The sequence below is a fragment of the Globicephala melas genome, chromosome 21 (assembly GCF_963455315.2).
Source record: "Globicephala melas chromosome 21, mGloMel1.2, whole genome shotgun sequence".
Lineage (NCBI taxonomy): Eukaryota > Metazoa > Chordata > Mammalia > Artiodactyla > Delphinidae > Globicephala > Globicephala melas.
Window position 1 is genome coordinate 20,826,774 of NC_083334.1, and position 18,550 is coordinate 20,845,323.

At 44.2% G+C, this 18,550-nt stretch overlaps 1 protein-coding gene across 3 annotated transcripts in view; it reads left to right on the top strand.

Moving 5' to 3' along the window:
- The window catches only part of DLC1 (DLC1 Rho GTPase activating protein), a 398,279-nt gene extending 381,297 nt beyond the window's left edge, over positions 1-16,982 (top strand). For all 3 annotated transcript variants that reach the window (XM_030832119.3, XM_060291418.1, XM_030832139.3), the window contains 11 exons: positions 1,297-1,360; positions 3,074-4,497; positions 4,972-5,148; positions 7,588-7,747; positions 7,858-8,056; positions 9,718-9,931; positions 11,677-11,791; positions 13,368-13,586; positions 14,389-14,606; positions 15,328-15,501; positions 16,237-16,982. In XM_030832119.3, the coding sequence (XP_030687979.2) occupies positions 1,297-1,360; positions 3,074-4,497; positions 4,972-5,148; positions 7,588-7,747; positions 7,858-8,056; positions 9,718-9,931; positions 11,677-11,791; positions 13,368-13,586; positions 14,389-14,606; positions 15,328-15,501; positions 16,237-16,357 (3,085 nt within the window). In that variant the 3' untranslated portion in view covers positions 16,358-16,982. The remainder of the gene's footprint in view (positions 1-1,296; positions 1,361-3,073; positions 4,498-4,971; positions 5,149-7,587; positions 7,748-7,857; positions 8,057-9,717; positions 9,932-11,676; positions 11,792-13,367; positions 13,587-14,388; positions 14,607-15,327; positions 15,502-16,236) is intronic.
- The last annotated feature ends 1,568 nt before the right edge of the window (positions 16,983-18,550 follow it).

Below are 18,550 nucleotides of genomic sequence, written 5' to 3' on the forward strand. Positions count from 1 at the left end.
CCCTTTCCATCATGAGAGAGAATTTTCCTGAACATAGGTGCTCTGGGTTATCTTTGTTTATCCTATAAGCAGGCTACCACATAATCTGTGAAATCAAAGGCAGTCTTATCAGCAGGCAAAAATACTTTCTACCCTCCTGCATCCAAGTTGTTAGACAGGCTGCAAGAACAGGATCAGAAAGATAGAGCCTTGAAGAGGACTCATGGTCAGTTTGAGTTTGTGTGAATTAAATGCGCTTGTCCTGTGGAAGTGGAAGAATTGCAATCTTAGGAAAAATTGGAAAACTGATGGTACCAGACGGCAGAGAGGTTAAAGGTCCGTTTGAGGAAGACTAAGCGATGATCATCTGGAAGATGTTAGAAAGAACTGGGGCTTGAAAAGCTGTCCTGCAGACTTTTACGTGCCATTTATTCCTGCACGTGTAAAGGGCTTCTTTTTTTCAGCTATTTCATTACTTACCATTGAGGTGGGTTTTGTTTTGTTTTGTTTTAAGTACTTCATTTTCAGTGAAGCTAAATTACTTTCCTTATTTTAAATTATTACTCTTTGGCAGGGGTAAAAAATATTCAGAGTAAAAATGTGACTCCTGTTCCAAAGAAGAATCTGATTCAAGTGCTTATGTTTGAACTCTTAAAGATGTTGACCCTTGAAGCTGAAGTATACAGGTTTTTAAATTAGTCATTTATGCTGTTGCTGCGGCTATACCACGCATTATCCTGTCCTGTATGGGAAGTTGTAAAAAAGAATTGGGTGTTAAAGAGGGCTCACACTTCTATACAGAACTTACTGCATTTTTTAACAGGCTGTCTAAGGTTATTATTTGTCAGAGATTATTTTTATATTTGAACTTTGATTTGAGATAGAATACACTTTATTTACGAGCAACTCTGCTTGGTTCCTTGTTCATGTTTCTTTTTCTGTGAAAGAAGACATCACTGCCTTTTATTTCTTGGCACTGGGTGGAGATACCTAATGACTCAACCTAGGGGTTGTTGAAAGAATAACTGTCCTCATTGAGGGTCGCTTGTTCTGTGAGGAATAAGAGGCACCGGACAGAACCACCACAGTGTGCCATTTTACTATAAAATAGTAATATTAAATTTAAATGAGAAAACTTGTGAAACATAAATATTTTTAAACTATTCACTTTTTAAAGAAGTTTCAAGTACTCTTCTATATTATAGATATTAATGGATTCAAAGAAGCTCGATTAAACACGTCAGCTGTTTGGAAAAAATATTGATCCACCCATCAGTGGTTTCCTGTCTCTGCTAATGTTATTTCTTTGCTCTGTAGGCGTCTGAATACTTTAAACAAATGCGCGGTGATGAAGCTGGAAATTAGTCCTCATCGGAAGAGAGTGAGTGTATAACATGGAGAGCGTGGTGGGAGGAAAGGGGGCAGATCAACAACTGGGTTCTGAATTTTGTGATACATTTTGTCTCTCAAACTCTTACTTCCGTGGTCCAAAACTATCGACATTTTAAATGTTATAATCCAGTCAGGTTTACCAAAAGCTGTGTGGCCTTATGTAGTGGAAACCAAGAGCTGCGGCCAGCCAGTAAATTGTGTCTTGCCTGCTGTTTTTGATCTGAAAAGATCATCTGTGATTTTTGCCCCATTAGCTCAATGCCTATGACATATTAAACGGATGAGGCTTAAGGAATTCCGGTGGCTTTTGCATTGCCTCCTTCCAGAAATTAAAGCGGAAGTTCTTGGGAACTCTGTCTTCCCATATGTAACAGTAACTGTGTTTTGAAGCCGTAGGGATGGCAGTGAAGGCTGGCTGGTAGGATATGGAAGAATAATAGAGATTTGGAGGGAGAAAAGGAATGAGAGGAGGAAGACGGAGGACAGGAAATCCCACACATTCTAGTGAAATGGTGGCACGTAACTGATTCAGATGGTATTTTCTTCTGTGTATGAAATGTGAGGACGTCTTACGAGATCTTAGGAGAAGAGGTGGGTGTAGTAGTGGGAGTGAGTGCCACAAATTAGAGTAAACAGGAGTAAGTGTGGTCAAAGAACATATTTCTGACTGTTCAGAGTACCCATTTTAATTATCTAACCTACAGCAAGCTGCCTTCTTGGGGGAGTTAAACCTTTTAAACAAATGAGCTGGAACCTCACACCCGCTGAGCTGTGGAGAGGAGCCTGCAAGTCAGCGTTTAATGCTCTCCACTCACTGTCCTGGGAAACTCTGGTCACAGGAGATTCTCCACACCAGTGGGAAGGACATGCTTCACGCTGAACTGTGCCTTTTGAGATCCCGCCTCAAGGGCTTTGACGCAGTAGTCTGTCACACGGTAACCCTGAGTCCCACCGGTAAATCAGGCATCAGCAGCGGGGATGTTACTTCGTGTTTGTGAATGTTACGTGCTGTCAGGACTGGGTACTTGTGAAGCCTTGTTAAAAGGCTGGAGCATGTCTGAGGTTGAAACGTCACAAGACACTTGTGGCATTAACTCTGGTTCCCGTGTTGGTGGGGGAGGGAACGAAAAGGAACAGGTAAGAGGCTGAGAAGTACCCACTGACCCACTGAAGAGATGGGACGGCTCACCTTGCTTTGTGTCTCCGTTAATCTGTTAGAGGAGATCTTGTGTACTTTTAGGGTAGCTAGAGATTTCGGTGACCCCTCTTCTTAAAGTGTTTGAAAACCACCATTTTAATTGCAAAAGGGAATATAAACACATACTATCAACAGACAGCAAAATTAAAGGCAGACCAGAGGGAGTCCTACCCATTGCTAACTCCAGTTCAAAATATTTTACATGCCTGGAATTTTCACAGATCTCAGAGGTTTCCTCTGTGAGCAATTGAAGAGCAGCCTATAGATCCCAGTGTCTCCATTAAATAACTCCTGTTTCGCTTGAAACACATGGTCAGGCTTCTTCCTGTTACATTCTTTACATACATCTTGGTTATTTTTAAAAAATAATAAAATAAAGATGCAAGGGGGAAGTGACACGGCTGGCGTTATGATCAGTCTCCTGGCCCCTGGCCCTTGGCGCACATACTTCCCCCTGCGGCCTGCCAGTCCCAGGGCATGAGCGGTTCTGTTCTGTCTCTGCAGAGTGAGGATTCGGACGAGGATGAGCCTTGCGCGATAAGTGCCAAATGGACTTTCCAGAGGGACAGCAAGAGGTGGTCCCGGCTTGAAGAGTTCGATGTCTTTTCTCCAAAGCAGGACCCCATCCCTGGGTCCCCAGACGATCCCCACCTGAAGAGCGCCCCCAGCCGTGAAAGCGTGCTGACGGACCTCAGCGAGCGCCAGGAGGTGGCTTCTGTCCGCAGCCTCAGCAGCACCAGCAGCCTCGCCACGCAAGCGACCCACCTCGGGGGCGCGGCGACGGCCCGGACTAACTCCGTCACCAGCGTCTGCTCCTCCGGTACCTTCGTCGGCAACGATGACTCTTTCTGCAGCCTGCCCTCTCCCAAGGAACTGTCCAGCTTCAGCTTCAGCGTGAAAGGCCACGAGAAGAACACCAAGTCCAAGACGCACAGCCTGCTGAAACGCATGGAGAGCCTGAGGCTCAAGGGCTCCCACCACAGCAAGCACAAGGTGCCGTCCAAGCTGGGGCTGATCATCAGCGGGCCCATCCTGCAGGAGGGGGTGGACGAGGAGAAGCTCAAGCAGCTGAACTGCGTGGAGATCTCCGCCCTCAACGGCAACCGCATCAACGTCCCCGCGGTGCGGAAGAGGAGCGTCTCCAACTCCACGCAGACGAGCAGCAGCAGCAGCCAGTCCGAGACCAGCAGCAACGTCAGCACGCCCAGTCCCGTCACCAGGACCCGGAGCCTCAGTGCCTGCAACAAGCGGGGAGGCATGTACCTAGAGGGCTTCGATCCGTTCAATCAGTCCACGTTCAACAACGTTATGGAACAGAACTTTAAAAACTGCGAGAGCTACCCGGAGGACGCGGTGTTCTACATCCCAGAAGATCACAAGCCTGGCACTTTCCCCAAAGCCCTCTCCAACGGCAACTTCTCTCCCTCAGGGAATAGCAGCTCTGTGAACTGGAGGACTGGAAGCTTCCACGGCCCTGGCCATATCAGCCTGAGGAGGGAAAACAGCAGCGACAGCCCCAAGGAGCTTAAGAGACGCAATTCCTCAAGCTCCATGACCAGCCGCCTGAGTATCTATGACAACGTGCCCGGCTCCATCCTCTACTCCAGTTCCGGTGACCTGGCCGACCTGGAGAACGAGGACATCTTCCCCGAGCTGGACGACATCCTCTACCACGTGAAGGGGATGCAGAGGATAGTCAACCAGTGGTCGGAGAAATTTTCAGACGAGGGAGACTCAGACTCGGCCCTGGACTCGGTCTCTCCATGCCCGTCCTCTCCCAAGCAGATACACCTGGACGTCGACAATGACCGAGCCACCCCCAGCGACCTGGACAGCACGGGCAACTCACTGAACGAACCCGAGGAGCCCTCAGACATCCCGGAAAGGAGGGATTCTGGGGTCGGGGCCTCCCTGACTCGGTCCAGCAGGTAAGAGCTTTTCTTCCCTTCTCCACCCAGTTTGAGGAGGAGGGATCAGGAGGCTGCTTCTGCTTGTTGCGTAGGGAGGTGGGAATAAGTCCGACATTCACAGCCACGAAAGTTGCTAAGGAAAGTGACAGACGGGGAAATCCTACCACCCTAAAAGAGTGAGCACTGTTCAGTGGGTACCAGAGCTTCAGTTTGGGAAGACGAATGAAGTAGGTTCTGTGGATGGATGGTACGGATGGTTGTACCACACTGTGGATGTACTTAATACTTAGTGTATTTACCTGTGCACTCAAAGTGGTTGACAGTAAATTTTACGTTATATATATTTTACCACGGGGGGAAAAAAAGACTGGAATGGAAGTTGAGTCTTCTCAGTTCCTAAGATAAGAGGCCGGTGAGCGGCCCACTGCTGACTCTGCATCGACCCATTAAAAAGCTTTCGTACTCACTCACATTCCCCGCCTTCTCTCTCAGGCACAGGCTGAGATGGCACAGTTTCCAGAGCTCTCATCGGCCGAGCTTAAACTCTGTATCGCTGCAGATTAACTGCCAATCTGTGGCCCAGATGAACCTGCTGCAGAAATACTCCCTCCTGAAGTTGACCGCCCTGCTGGAGAAATACACGCCTTCTAATAAGCATGGTTTTAGCTGGTAAGGGTTTAAACTGTCCAGTGAACTGTATTTGAAAATGTTCTCAACCAGTGCTCTCCCAACACTGAGGATGTGACAGTTGCATCCTGGATCTTTAGTCCATCATCCTAATGCCGTCAGTTTCTGCACTCTTGAGGCTCCCTTTGACCCTGCTTAAGCCAATCTAGCTTTAGGGAGTTTCCATCAGGGCTGGTTGAGTTTTCAGTGCCAGTTGATGGGATGAGCATGCTCGACTCTTCCATCTCATTGTCCAGGCGCTTCCTTCCCAGTGGTGGGAATAGCCCACCACAGGCAAATACACGTACAGGATCAGATCATAACTGGGAAGGAAAGGAAGAAAACTGTTTAGGTCAGAAGGTTATGAGACCAACTCTGACATGCTCCATGTACAGTACCTGGTTTTGTACCCCTCTTTGTGCACATTTTTAGAAATCATTTTTGATGGGAGTATTTGCAGCATCACAAGAATCTACCTGAACTAAAGAGTTTAGTTTTGTTTTTTCCAACAGACTCTTAAGCAGTGGATAATCATTTTAAGGAATTCACCACTCTAAGATATCATAGACTAAAATAATATATGAAGATAAAATTTATTGAGCTGTCCATACTTTCAGAAGTATGGCCCTTGGTGTGTATGGTGTGAGATGCAGACTGTCGGGCTGGATGGGTCATGGATAGGACCCATTATGTGCATATTTTAATTTTCCTACTGAGTGCAAAGCAGAGAAATGTCTGTACATTGACATCCCAGCGCATTCTGCACTGTCAGCTGCGTATCCTGAAGTCTTTTCACCGGTCCAAGTGTTCATTATCCAGTTGCACAATTACCGCTCTTTATAAAAATGGAGAAGTGGCCCAATTCATGAGTAGTGCTCGGTAGCAAACCAGAGAGTCAGCGGAGCAATGTAACCCTTCTCCCTCCAGCTCCTCCCCTCCTTGGGACTCATAGTGAGGTTAACTTGGGCATCAAAGCATCTCCTGTTCAAAGGCTGTTATTATGGGAGCCCTGCTAAATACAGAAGTTGTTTGTTCTGAATGACAGAAATAAGTATTGACTGGTTTATCCCCACATGCTTCAGATTCTCGGTGGAGATCGTAATGTGTTCCTTGCACATTCCGCCGCTGGGCTTTTCTCCCCCGACAAAGCGAGTATTATGCACACTTATAGCCGTGATACCATATACTTAACTGTATGGAAACACAAATTTGGCTGTGTGCTTCAGTTTCACCTTTCCTAGAGCTATAAACAGTAACGCGCCATGGCTGTTGTGTAAGCACTCGAAAGTCAAGGCAGTCTGCCTCGCGCCGTGTTCCTCTGTGCTTCGAGTCAGGGTTTCCCGGCTGGCTATTTAAAACTGCATACTTTACGCTCTCATTTCTGGGTTGCCCCCACCAGCACCACCGAACCCTCAAGAATCTGAAAGTCCATAATACCTCCTGGGTTCTGGGCAGTTTTTCCAGTGAGTCCAAACCAAATGTTAAAGCCTCGCACTGTGGGAATCCACGGAGTGAGGAGAAATTCTACACAAAGTTCTCTTCCTGTTCGGCCTTGCCCTTTCTTGTCCCATTTAGAGAGGTCATTTGTAGAGCTGAAATTTCTGCTTCACAGCATTAAATGCATGACATTGGTTTCCTGCTGCTGCATATACTGCTCCGGCTGGACCTGGTGTCAGGACTCCAGGGAGCCTGGCGTAGGCTCACAAAACCCTCATTGTTCTTCTCCGGCTTCCTTTAGAAAGCTAAAGATGTCATATTCTCTGGGGTCATCAGCAGGAGAATTTATTTTGACTTCGGGTCATTAGCTTGGCCCCCACTGTTGAGCGCTGGAGTTGGTTCTCATTATGTCAGGCCAACATCATGCATCTGCTGTTTTCTCATCCGGATCTTTTTTTTACCCTAAATACTTTGGATCTCATCGAGAACCTAGAAATGATTCTTGTCCATTTTCAGGACAAATAGGAACTTGTTTTTCAACTCTGTCCTGAAGCTCCTACTTAGGGTCTTGACTGTTCTTTTCTCCTTCTGTTCCTTCCTGTGCCGCCGTTTTGTAAGGAAGCCCATCACCTCCCTTAAGAACACAAACCCAGTTCTCAGAGTTACCAGTGGAAGGAGAATCCCCAACTGAGGAGCTGTTACTGGGCCTCACAGCCCCAGCCCTTAGAGGATGTAGAACATCACTGTCCAATGGAACTCTCTGTGGTGGTAGAAATGTTCTATATTTGCCCAGTCCAGTATGGTAACTACTGGCCACAAATGGCTAGTGAGTGCTTAAAATGTGGCTGATACAACTGAGGAACTGAATTTGTAGTTCTGTTTGATTTAAATTTAAATAGCTACCTTATTAGCACAGATCTAGAGCCCACAGGGTTTAACTGCACAGATGGACAGAAACATAGACAAGTAAACACATCCCTCCAACCCCCAATATTTTTTCAATAGGGCTGTGCCCAAGTTTATGAAAAGGATCAAGGTTCCAGACTACAAGGACCGGCATGTATTCGGGGTCCCTCTGACGGTCAACGTGCAGCGCACAGGACAGCCCCTCCCCCAGAGCATTCAGCAGGCCATGCGCTACCTCCGCAACCACTGTCTGGATCAGGTGAGAGCCGCTGCCTGCAGGTCCCGCTTAATCATGGGAGTCCAGATGCATGCATCTTCTTCTAGTTTTGCAGTGAAGAAACGCTTAATGTTTTTTTTTTTTTACAATAGGTTGGACTCTTCAGAAAATCAGGTGTCAAATCCCGGATTCAGGCTCTGCGCCAGATGAATGAAAGCACCATAGATTGTGTCAACTATGAGGGGCAGTCTGCTTATGATGTGGCAGACATGTTGAAGCAGTATTTTCGAGATCTTCCTGAGCCACTAATGACGAACAAACTCTCGGAAACCTTTCTGCAGATCTACCAATGTAAGTGTTCTTTGATCTTGACGTTGTTGGCAGTGGGGAAAAGTGGGGTCAGCTGAAACCTGTACCTCCTTTGATGTCATTCTCTTGGACCTACATGATGATCTCTTAGAAATACATCATCGATTTCTTTCTTCCTTGCCTTCTTGTTTGTGGAACAGGTTTCTGTGTACCTGTTGAATAATGCAAAAATAAATTGCCCTCGTCATCATTCTCTAATTACCGAAGCAACTATGCATTTTTACATTCTGATCCAGGAGCTCGTTTTTTTCATTCGTTTCCAGAACAGTGTTATCTAAGATACTTAAAAGAGCAGATTCCGAGATCTCTCTCTCCGCCTTGTCTGTAGGCATTTCAGTTGCTTCACATTTCTCTAGCAGGGCCTGTTGTGTTTAAAGTTTCACAGGTGTCTGTGTGTTTTATCTTGCTGTAAAACGAATAAATAATCTTTTTCTGCTATTCATCTCAGCTTCTACCAGAAATACTTGGGAAAACAATACCCATGCCCATCTCACTTTTAAGTAAAGCTTAAAGCAAACAGTGGTCTGAATTAATGATCACGATCAGGATTATAGCTCCTACAGCCTTGTGTTTTTCTTGGCTCAGTGTGTTATTACAGCAATGTAATTTAAAAGCAGCTTCTCTCAGTGCTTGAATTGTCTTTAGAACTGGCACGTGGGACTTTATTTTATGAGAAATGGAGTTGGTCTGGATTATTTCATTATTTGCTTCGTCCTTTCAGATTTTATGAAAACACAGGTCACATTTCCCCCACCAAGGTATTTGTTATGTATTGTAACCATGGAGCTGTTTAATCAGTTTGTCCTATGGAGCTGCATTTGAGTGACTTCAGTTTTCCACCGCACGCCTTTTAAAAGAAAAATTTGCCTAGTAAAGGAGACCTGAAAGTTGTGTTCCACATTTTCTACGTGTATTATTTTATTCATTTATATATAATACATTATAATTGTATTATACATATATATTATATAATGTTATAATACATTACATTATATTGTTATATATTTTTATGGGTTTATTTCTCAAGCGTGTATTTTTCTAGTAGCCTCTCAGTAGGGCTTTCTAAAACTTAAAGAAATTACTAGTTAAACATATCTGTTGTTTAAATGGAATATATTAGCATCTTCCTTTCCCCATTTAAAGAATGAACAGATCAGTTGAAATTGGGAGAGTCCGCTGAGATGCTGAACATTTTGTAGTCAAGGTGAAGAAATCTCGGTTCTCATCCTCTTGTATGTCTTTGATAGGATTTCTCGTTGAAACTAAAGTATAGCCTATAATGTTCAGTAATTAAGAATGGTAAACTAGGAGTTTCAAAAAAGTACTTAGAAAAGAAAGAACCGTAAAGAACTGTAAAGTAAAAGAGAAGAGCAGGCATCATCTGGAGCTGCACTCTGAGGTGGATTCAGGAGTATATTGGCGTTGTGGGTTTTTAAAACTTGTAACTCCTCCACAGGCAGGAAGCACTTGAGGGTAGTGACGCTGGTGGCCATCCCTAATTTCTTCCGTATTAACCTCAAGTACACTTTTTGCAAGTGCTTGTTCAGTGCTGGGCTGAGGTCTTTGATGCCGCTATTTGCTTTGGGACGTTTCCTTGCGAGCGTACATGGAAAATCACTGGGGTAAATGCGGGTGTCGTGCAGATGTGCCCAAGGACCAGCGCCTCCAGGCGATCAAGGCCGCCATCATGCTCCTGCCTGACGAGAACAGGGAGGTCCTGCAGACGCTCCTCTACTTCCTGAGCGATGTCACAGCAGCTGTGAAGGAGAACCAGATGACTCCCACCAACTTGGCCGTGTGCTTGGCGCCTTCCCTCTTCCACCTCAACACCCTCAAGAGAGAGAATTCCTCTCCAAGGTACGGGTCCAGTGAGCTGCGCACGTGCACGGTGAGACGCGCACGCGTGGTGTTGAGACGCACACGTGCATGGTGAGACACGCACGCGCATGCTCCGTTCTTTAGACAGAAGAAGCCTCCGTTTACTTGTAGGGCTGTCCCTGTGTTTTTGTTGGGTTCATACCCGAATCCAGAAAAAAGGAGTTTCTCCCTTGTGCTGCTTCCATTCTTTCTTCTCGGCCCTGGGGGCGTGACTTCCTAGACAATCTAGTTTCAACCAGGTTTTGAGAGCGATGTGCATCACTGCTTTGCCGTGGCAGGTGTGTCCCCTGATCCTCCCCCCAGTGCTCTCTGTAACATCGTCATCATACTTTCTGCCGGCAAACAGACAAGAGAGTTTACAGACCTCAAAAACTGGGTGGGGAACGAGAGCCCTGCTGCCTTGGCTTCTGCATAAATAAAACCAAGCTGCCTTGGCTTCTTCCGTAGAACCAAGCTGCCGGCCTGTATGGGAAAGTTGAAAGGAGCTGGATCTGAAATGACTAAGGATGACGTTGAGCCTCAAAGTTAAGAGTCAGCTGAGCCCATTGTTGCAAAGTTTCTCCTTAGATGTAGACAAGATCGAAGTGACTGTGGAGGTCCAGGAATCTGGAACATAACAAAGGCTCTTCTGCTCAGCACTTACTCTGTCCCCAGCATGGGGCTACACCCTGGACATTGATTATCTTCTTTAATCCTCATAACAATCGTAGGAGGTGAAGCTCCAGTTAGTATCTGTTTTACACATGAGGCAAGACTGCAGGGCAGGTCACTTGAGTAAGTATTGAATAACTTGCCTATGCTGATAGGAAAAAATGGCAGAACCAGTTGGATCATCTTACTTATATGAATATTTCGTATAAAGGCCTCATGGTAAAGTGTCACTAACCCCTTTCTACTAAATTCATCCTGCTGATCCTTTTCCTCAGCTGTAAAGGAATTTGACAAATATTTCTCAGCTGTAGGGTGAGGCCTGGTTGTGCTAGTGAAGTTAGCTTTGCTTCTGAAAGCCATACGATGCTTAATTAACTAGTTCTGTGTTTAATGGGATAGAGAGCTAGAGGTGAGCAGAAGAGAGAGATTAGATAAGATTAAGACAAAAGCTCTAGGAAACAATAGACTTTTCTCTCACTGACAGGAGGGGCTTCTGCTTATTTACACTGGAAAGAATGATCCGGTTTAGCCCCTTGACAAGTGCCTGCCACCCACATACTCCTCAAAGCTGCCTTTCCTTCCTGCCACCCCACACCGTATAGACCTTACAAGCTGCCCTGTTTAAATAGGAACCTATTTAACGTGATGGTTTTAAATAACCTAGATTTCATCGGAGACAGTCCCTTCCATGTTTTCTGTGCACCAAAGTAAAGCTCTCCTTAACCACTTAATGACAGCCTCCAGTGAAAGTCTTTTTCTCTCCTTTAGGTTTCCTCGAATAACACATTGATTAAAAATATATAAATACTTCGAGGCTTCCCTGGTGTCGCAGTGGTTGAGAGTCCACCTGCCGATGCAGGGGCCATGGGTTCGTGCCCCGGTCCAGGAGGATCCCACATGTCATGGAGCGGCTGGGCCCGTGAGCCATGGCCGCTGGGCCTGCGTGTCTGGAGCCTGTGCTCCCCAATGGGAGAGGCCACAGCAGTGAGAGGCCCGCGGACCGCAAAAAAAAAAAAAATATATATATATATATATATATTTGAATCTTTCCCTTCCCTTATTTCTCTCTCTAGGGTAATGCAAAGAAAACAAAGCTTGGGAAAACCAGATCAGAAAGATTTGAATGAAAATCTTGCTGCCACTCAAGGGCTAGCCCATATGATTGCTGAGTGCAAGAAGCTTTTCCAGGTAAGGAGATGGGAAGTTTTGTTATTTGTCAAGGATGATGTAAATGAGGACAAAATCTTGGGCACCATACTTGTTCACATCTTTTTTTTGGCCGCAGTGTGCGGCATGCGGAATCTTAGTTCCCCAACCAAGGACTGAACCTGTGCCACCTGCATTGAGAGAGTGGAGTCTTAACCACTGGACTGCCAGGGAAGTCCCAACTTGTTCACATCTTAACCAAAAGGTCTTTTCCACAGCTGAAGGTTATATATGTAGTCTGAGAATGTCTTATTTATATATTTTATAATGTATAAGCTCATTAGAGCTAATATGTTAATGAACTTGCCTACCTCCATACCCCTTTACTTAGAAAGCAGAAGTAACCAATTATCTGAAATAAATTCTGTATCTGAGATGCAGCCGCTATGGAAAACAGTATGACCATTCCTTAAAAAATTAAAAATAGAACTACCTTAGGATCCAGCAATTCCATTCCTGAGTATATCCAAAGAATACAAAAGCACTAATTCAAAAAGATACATGCACCCCAATGGTCATAGCATTATTTACAGTAGCCAGTGGAAGCAACCTAAGTATCCATCAACAGATTAATGGATAAAGAAGATGTGGTGGGGAGGGGGTGTGTGTGTATAAAATGAAATACTACTCAGCCATTAAAATAAAAGAATGAGGGGCTCCCCTGGTGGCGCAGTGGTTGAGAGTCCGCCTGCCTATGCAGGGGACATGGGTTCATGCCCCGGTCTGGGAAGATCCCACATGCCGTGGAGCGGCTGGGCCCATGAGCCATGGCCACTGAGCCTGCGCGTCCGGAGCCTGTGCTCCGCAACGGGAGAGGCCACAACAGTGCCCGCATATCGCAAAAATAAATAAATAAATAATTTAATTTAATTTTAAAAAAATAAAAGAATGAAATTTTGAATTTGCAACAATAGGGATGGACCTGGAGGGTATTATGCTTAGTGAAATAAGTCGGGCAGGGGAAAACAAGTATTGTATGTTATTGCATTCATGTGGAATCTAAAAAAATAAGACAAAGAATGAATATAACAAAACAGAAACAGACTCACAGGAATAGAGAACAAACTAGTGGCTTGAAAGGTAAGAGGGGTGTGGGGGGCAAGGGGAGTAAGAGGTACAGACTACTGTGTATAAAATAAATAAGCGACAGGATATATTGTACAGCATAGGGAATATAGCCCATATTTTACAATAACTTTAAATGGAGCATAATCTGTAAAGTTTTTGGATCACTATGTTGTACATTTGAAACTATTGTAAATCAACTAACTGTACTTCAATTAAAAAAAAATCTGTCTTCGTCAACGTACACCCTATTTTAATCACTTACTCTCCTACTGTAACTTTCTAAAGAAGAGGACCTCAGACAAAAATAAGCTTTCTAGGTACCTTTATGAAGGTGATCTGCTTGCGTCGTCACGATACCACATGAGGTCGGCAGGGACACTCCTCCATCTGTTGGAAGCAGGGGGACTGGACTGCTTGCACTGCCTTGAGAATCTTGCCGCTTCCTCTGATGGGCAACAAACCTCCTTTATGTCTCTCGTGTCCCTCCCAGGTTCCTGAGGAAATGAGCCGATGTCGAAATTCCTACACCGAACAAGAGCTGAAGCCACTTACCCTAGAAGCATTAGGACGCCTTTGTAATGATGAGTCAGCCAGCTACCAACACTTCCTCCAGGACTGTGTGGACAGCCTGTTTAAAGAGGTCAAAGAGAAATTCAAAGGCTGGGTCAGCTACTCTACATCTGAGCAGGCTGAGCTATCCTATAAGAAGGTATGTCATCTCCCCGTTGTCAGCCATTTGAATTCTAGTGGTCAGGACTTGGGTTCATCAGAGACGAGATACCCTTTTGCCAACACAGTTCTCCTTGGGGATCTGTCACCCATTCCCTTCCTTATAGAGCTAGGCAGCCAGGTGATCCATGTTCCCCAGGTAAGAGTGGAAACCAGTTCAGTGAGGAACAGTACTCATTGAACATGTGTCAGGGGAATCAAAATATCTAGTGAAATACTTTGGTTCCACAGAAACACACTAGAATTCCCTGGAATGTTTTACTAATGGTATGGGGCCTTTGGGCATTTTGTGACGTGCCTAGATATTTCCATCATTTGATTGGAATCCCCTTGGGCTCTCTCCTGTTCTCCGTCACTCTTCTCTTGGCCCTTTAATGAGCAGGGAGTGCTGGGTGGGTGGGTGGTTAACCTGAAAGCCCCTTAAGGGCAGAGGCATCCTGTATTGCTTTGCATGATAGGTGCATGGAGGTATTTGTTGATTTGTCTCTACCACCTTGAGTAGAAACAATGAGAGCAGTCGGATGGCCATGCAGGCTTGGGAGTGCAGATAAATCTTAGTTTTATTACATTGACCCTAATATGGGTCCCAGGAAAACATATACAACCGGAGGTGACGCCAGCAGTACTATTTGCTTTCTAGCCTGATCGTGAATGTACTTGCGGTCAGCAGCCTATTAAAGCCAGAAATAAACATTAGGACGACGTACCCAGCTAGTAGTTTGCCTTCAGAGACTAGGTGTGTGGGAATGGTCTCAGCACTGACGAGTACATCGTCTTTCCAGGTGAGTGAAGGACCACCTCTAAGGCTTTGGAGGGCAACCATTGAAGTCCCTGCATCGCCTGAGGAAATCTTAAAGCGCCTACTTAAAGAGCAGCACCTCTGGGACGTGGACTTGTTGGATTCAAAAGTGATTGAGATCCTGGACAGCCGAACTGAGATTTACCAGTATGTGCAAAACAGTATGGCGCCCCACCCCGCTCGGGACTACGTTGTTCTGAGGTGAGAGCTTCCGGGCTGATTACTGCGGCAAGGGTGAGCCTCTGTGGCACTGAATGTTATAAGATGCCAACATTATTTAAAATAGAACGTTTGCTTCCAGAAAAGCGTTGAACCCTTCCAACTATGAAAACTATATCCTCGTTTATTCCAACAGAGTGTCCGTCCCTGAAAATGGTTTGAGCTCTTTTGGAACCGAGCTCAGAAAGAGAGGCACATTCCATGGAACGTGTTCAGTGGTAGCTGATTTTTGCCCCCTTTAGGATAGATTTTCTCGTTAGAAACAGCAGAAGCCAGGAAGTAACATTTGGGTCCCAAGTGAGCTGTGGTTAAGGCTGATTCATGTGTGATTCATAAATTCTCTGAAGATATCATTGAAAGAAGAATTCCAAAAATCTTTGAGGAAATGTCACATCATTAGTCCAGAACTTCTCCAACGGACTAACATTTGGATGTCCATGTTCTAATACATTTGTGAAATAGAAAAAGGGTTTTCAGACCCACTTCAGATTGGTCCTCTTTCCAAGAACTGCCTGTGTGAGCTTAAATACCGCTGCAGAAGGGGCTCTGTTGAAGTTAGTCATTCAGGAGTCCTTGCACAAGAATGGATGCATGGCGTGGCCCCCATCCTGCCCTTCAGCTGCCTTCTCTAAGAGTGAGGCCCCGTTTTAAACTCGGCTTCCAGGAAACTCCATTTTTTTCCCCTCTCGTTTTGTCCCTACAGAACATGGAGGACTAATTTACCCAAGGGAGCTTGTGCCCTTTTACTCACCTCCGTGGACCACGACCGGGCCCCTGTGGTGGGAGTGAGGGTCAATGTGCTCCTGGCCAGGTATCTAATCGAACCCTGCGGGTCAGGGAAATCCAAACTCACCTACATGTGCAGAGCTGACTTAAGGTATGTTCTAGTGCTGATTTTTTTTTTTTTTTTGACATCTTGAGTGAATACATCCCTGCATCTTGGATGCTCTGTGAAGGGCGGTGCTTATAAAGTAACTCCTTCATGTTTCTTGGTCCTCTGGGTACCACTTACTAATTTCCACCCCTTAGAGAATATGGTACTAAAGCAATGTGGATGTGGTGGTTCTGCCATGAACTTAAAGCCACAGGAAATGAGAGTTCGAATTAGCAATCAGATGTTTCTCATTGTATATTCAAAGAGGTTTGAATAATGTGACATGCCCTTTTAGTAATTAATTAGACCTATACTTTGTGCCATAGATCAGTGCGAATTCTTATCAGAAAATGAACGAAATGCAGCAATACCAACAAGAAAAAAACAAACCTCTAAAAACTTTCCAAAGTGGCTCTCCTGTTAAATAAGTCCTCATTTGAAGTCTTTACAGCTCCGTACTGCAAGTATCTGTATGGTCTGTTTTTGTTCTACATGCCAGAGCTTTCTTTCCTGAACAGTTTCACTCAGTATCTGCACTCAATATGTTGTTCCTTGAGAAACTTCTGGTTCCAAAAGTGTAATGGAGATGCCAGCAGATTACTTTGGAATAATAAGAGGGATCTTTGCTCGCACATTTTGCTGATCAAGAAATAGAAGTATATTCAGAACTCCCTTCAGCTGATTCAGGATTTTCCAACTCGAATAATTTATTTGCGTTTCCTTTCCTGTCTGTCGTAGGGGCCACATGCCAGAGTGGTACACGAAATCTTTTGGACATTTGTGTGCAGCTGAAGTTGTCAAGATCCGAGACTCCTTCAGTAATCAGAGCACTGAAACCAAAGACACCAAATCTAGGTGATTCCCGAAGCATGTCCATTATCTGGGCCTTTGTTTCTAGAACCCTTGCCAGTCCTTGGAAGATTGGGTTCAGTGTCTGATCCTGAAACAAAACTACAAGATGGAGTGTGGGAATTGACTATAGTGATTTGATACATTTTTAAAGCTGCTTTCTATTCGTTTAAGGTCTGTATTATGGACCTTGACTGGAATATATGACTGTGCAAAAAAAAAAAAAGTATTCCTATTCGAATTGCTTCTGAGAAGCAAAACTATAAATACATTAGGGAAGATAATGAAGAGACGTCATTCTCTTGCGATGTCGGTGTCTGTGTACGTGTACCTATGTCATTTTCTTTGCAGTGTGTGGAGGGACTGGTGTATCCACTGGAATAGTTGGTCCTCTTTGACATATTTTCTCGCTGAGAAGAGCAAAGAAAGGTTTGCACAGAGGGGTGTGTGTATGTGTGTTTGTTGCTGGTCGAATGGCATAGATGTGTAAGTTGGGCTACAGTGTCTGGCACACTGAGACACCTCCAAGAAGGATCGTGATGCATCAGGTTAATACCCATGGAATTATCCAGAAAGTGAACCCATTTATTTTGGGGTGTCAGACAACCCACCCTTGTCTGTTTTTTTTTTTTTTTCCTGAGTTAGTAAACACTTTCCGTCTCCACCAACCTCTTCTTTACCTTAAAAGTGATTGTAATAAATTTACTTGGATAGCCCATTTTAAACACAGTTTGTCTCTAGACCTGATTGCAGATAGCAAAGTTGTTTTTATCCAGTACAGGTGAATTCAGGGATGGAAATTCCCCCTTGCTAGCTCCAAAGCACAGTTCTGTTTTTTGGTTTTTAAGTTGAGATGTGAAAACTGAGCACTCTTAACATCTACTCCTGAATCAAATATCAACACCTTTTACGTGTCCGCAAATTCTTTGCATTTCCATGTTAGGAGAAACTCTTTAAGGCACTATGTATGGGAACACAGGAAACTGTGTCCCAAGGAAACCCTTGTAAATTTAACCCAACCACAAAAGTTGCTTGTTGTTATGGTTATTAACAGCATTTTTGAAAGCTGCATATGTTAATTGGATTTGTCCTTCTCAGCAAATAGGGTTTTTTTAAATTTTGTTTTTCCTACATTTCTTTTTCTTCTCCTTTATGAAGCCCCTGGAAATATATTTTAGTAGTAATGGAAAGTAGTAATCACAGTAAAAAACAAACAAACAATCAAAAACACACTAGTGCAGGGCTTTGGAAGGGTGGTCTTTATACAGGTTTTACTGTAACGGTAAAGGTTGGCTCAAAAGACAGTATTAGTGAATTTATTTTATGTGGATCAAAAGTGAATAATGTATGAATGAGAGTTGTAAGAAGGACTTTTATTTTGTTATAATTTAGTTACCATTGTCAGTGTTATTTCAAAGGTTCTTTGAAGAATTAGGGGGCAGGGGACAGATCAGAGTTTAATTTGAGTATTTTGGATATTAGCGTGCCTCATGAAGATATACTTGTATATTCAACTTTAATGGCTTTGAGATTTGTAAGAGTATATGTTGTATATACCATTCTATTAAGAAACATGTACGCCTACCTGTCCACTGTGCTTTCCAACACAGATAAAGCATGATAAAGATTATTATTTAAAATATGCTTGTATTTATACCTCAGATATTCTTTTGGATTTTGTACCTCAAGGCTTTTTTGGTTTTTTTTTTTTTTCGTTTGTTTTTTGCTAATGTAAATACACTTTACATGAATACAGTCTAAGTGAAAAAAAGTAAATAAGAGGTTTATAACTTGCTCTATATCTGTACAGAATATAATCAATAAGTGCACTATTAAATGTTTAAAGTAAGGGAAACGTCTGGCCTGCTTTCCACTGTATCACATCTCACTCCCACCCATAAAGCCACAGACGGCAAGGCATAATACCATCCTAGCATCAACTAAAATGAAAATACAGATTTGCTACAGGAAAAATCGGACTGCAAATCATTCCAAGGCCAAACTGCAACTGAGCCACTCACTAACAAACAGGAAACCCTGGTGAAGGTTCAGGAAGCACAGAGATGCTCTCCAAACAAAGGTCTCGAGGAAACGATACTGAGAAAGTTACAAGAATAAGCAACAGCAACCGAAAGATGCTCATGAGCAAAGCCAAGGTCACCGATTCATTCCACAAAAGGTCTCTTTCCCACTGTTTGGCTTT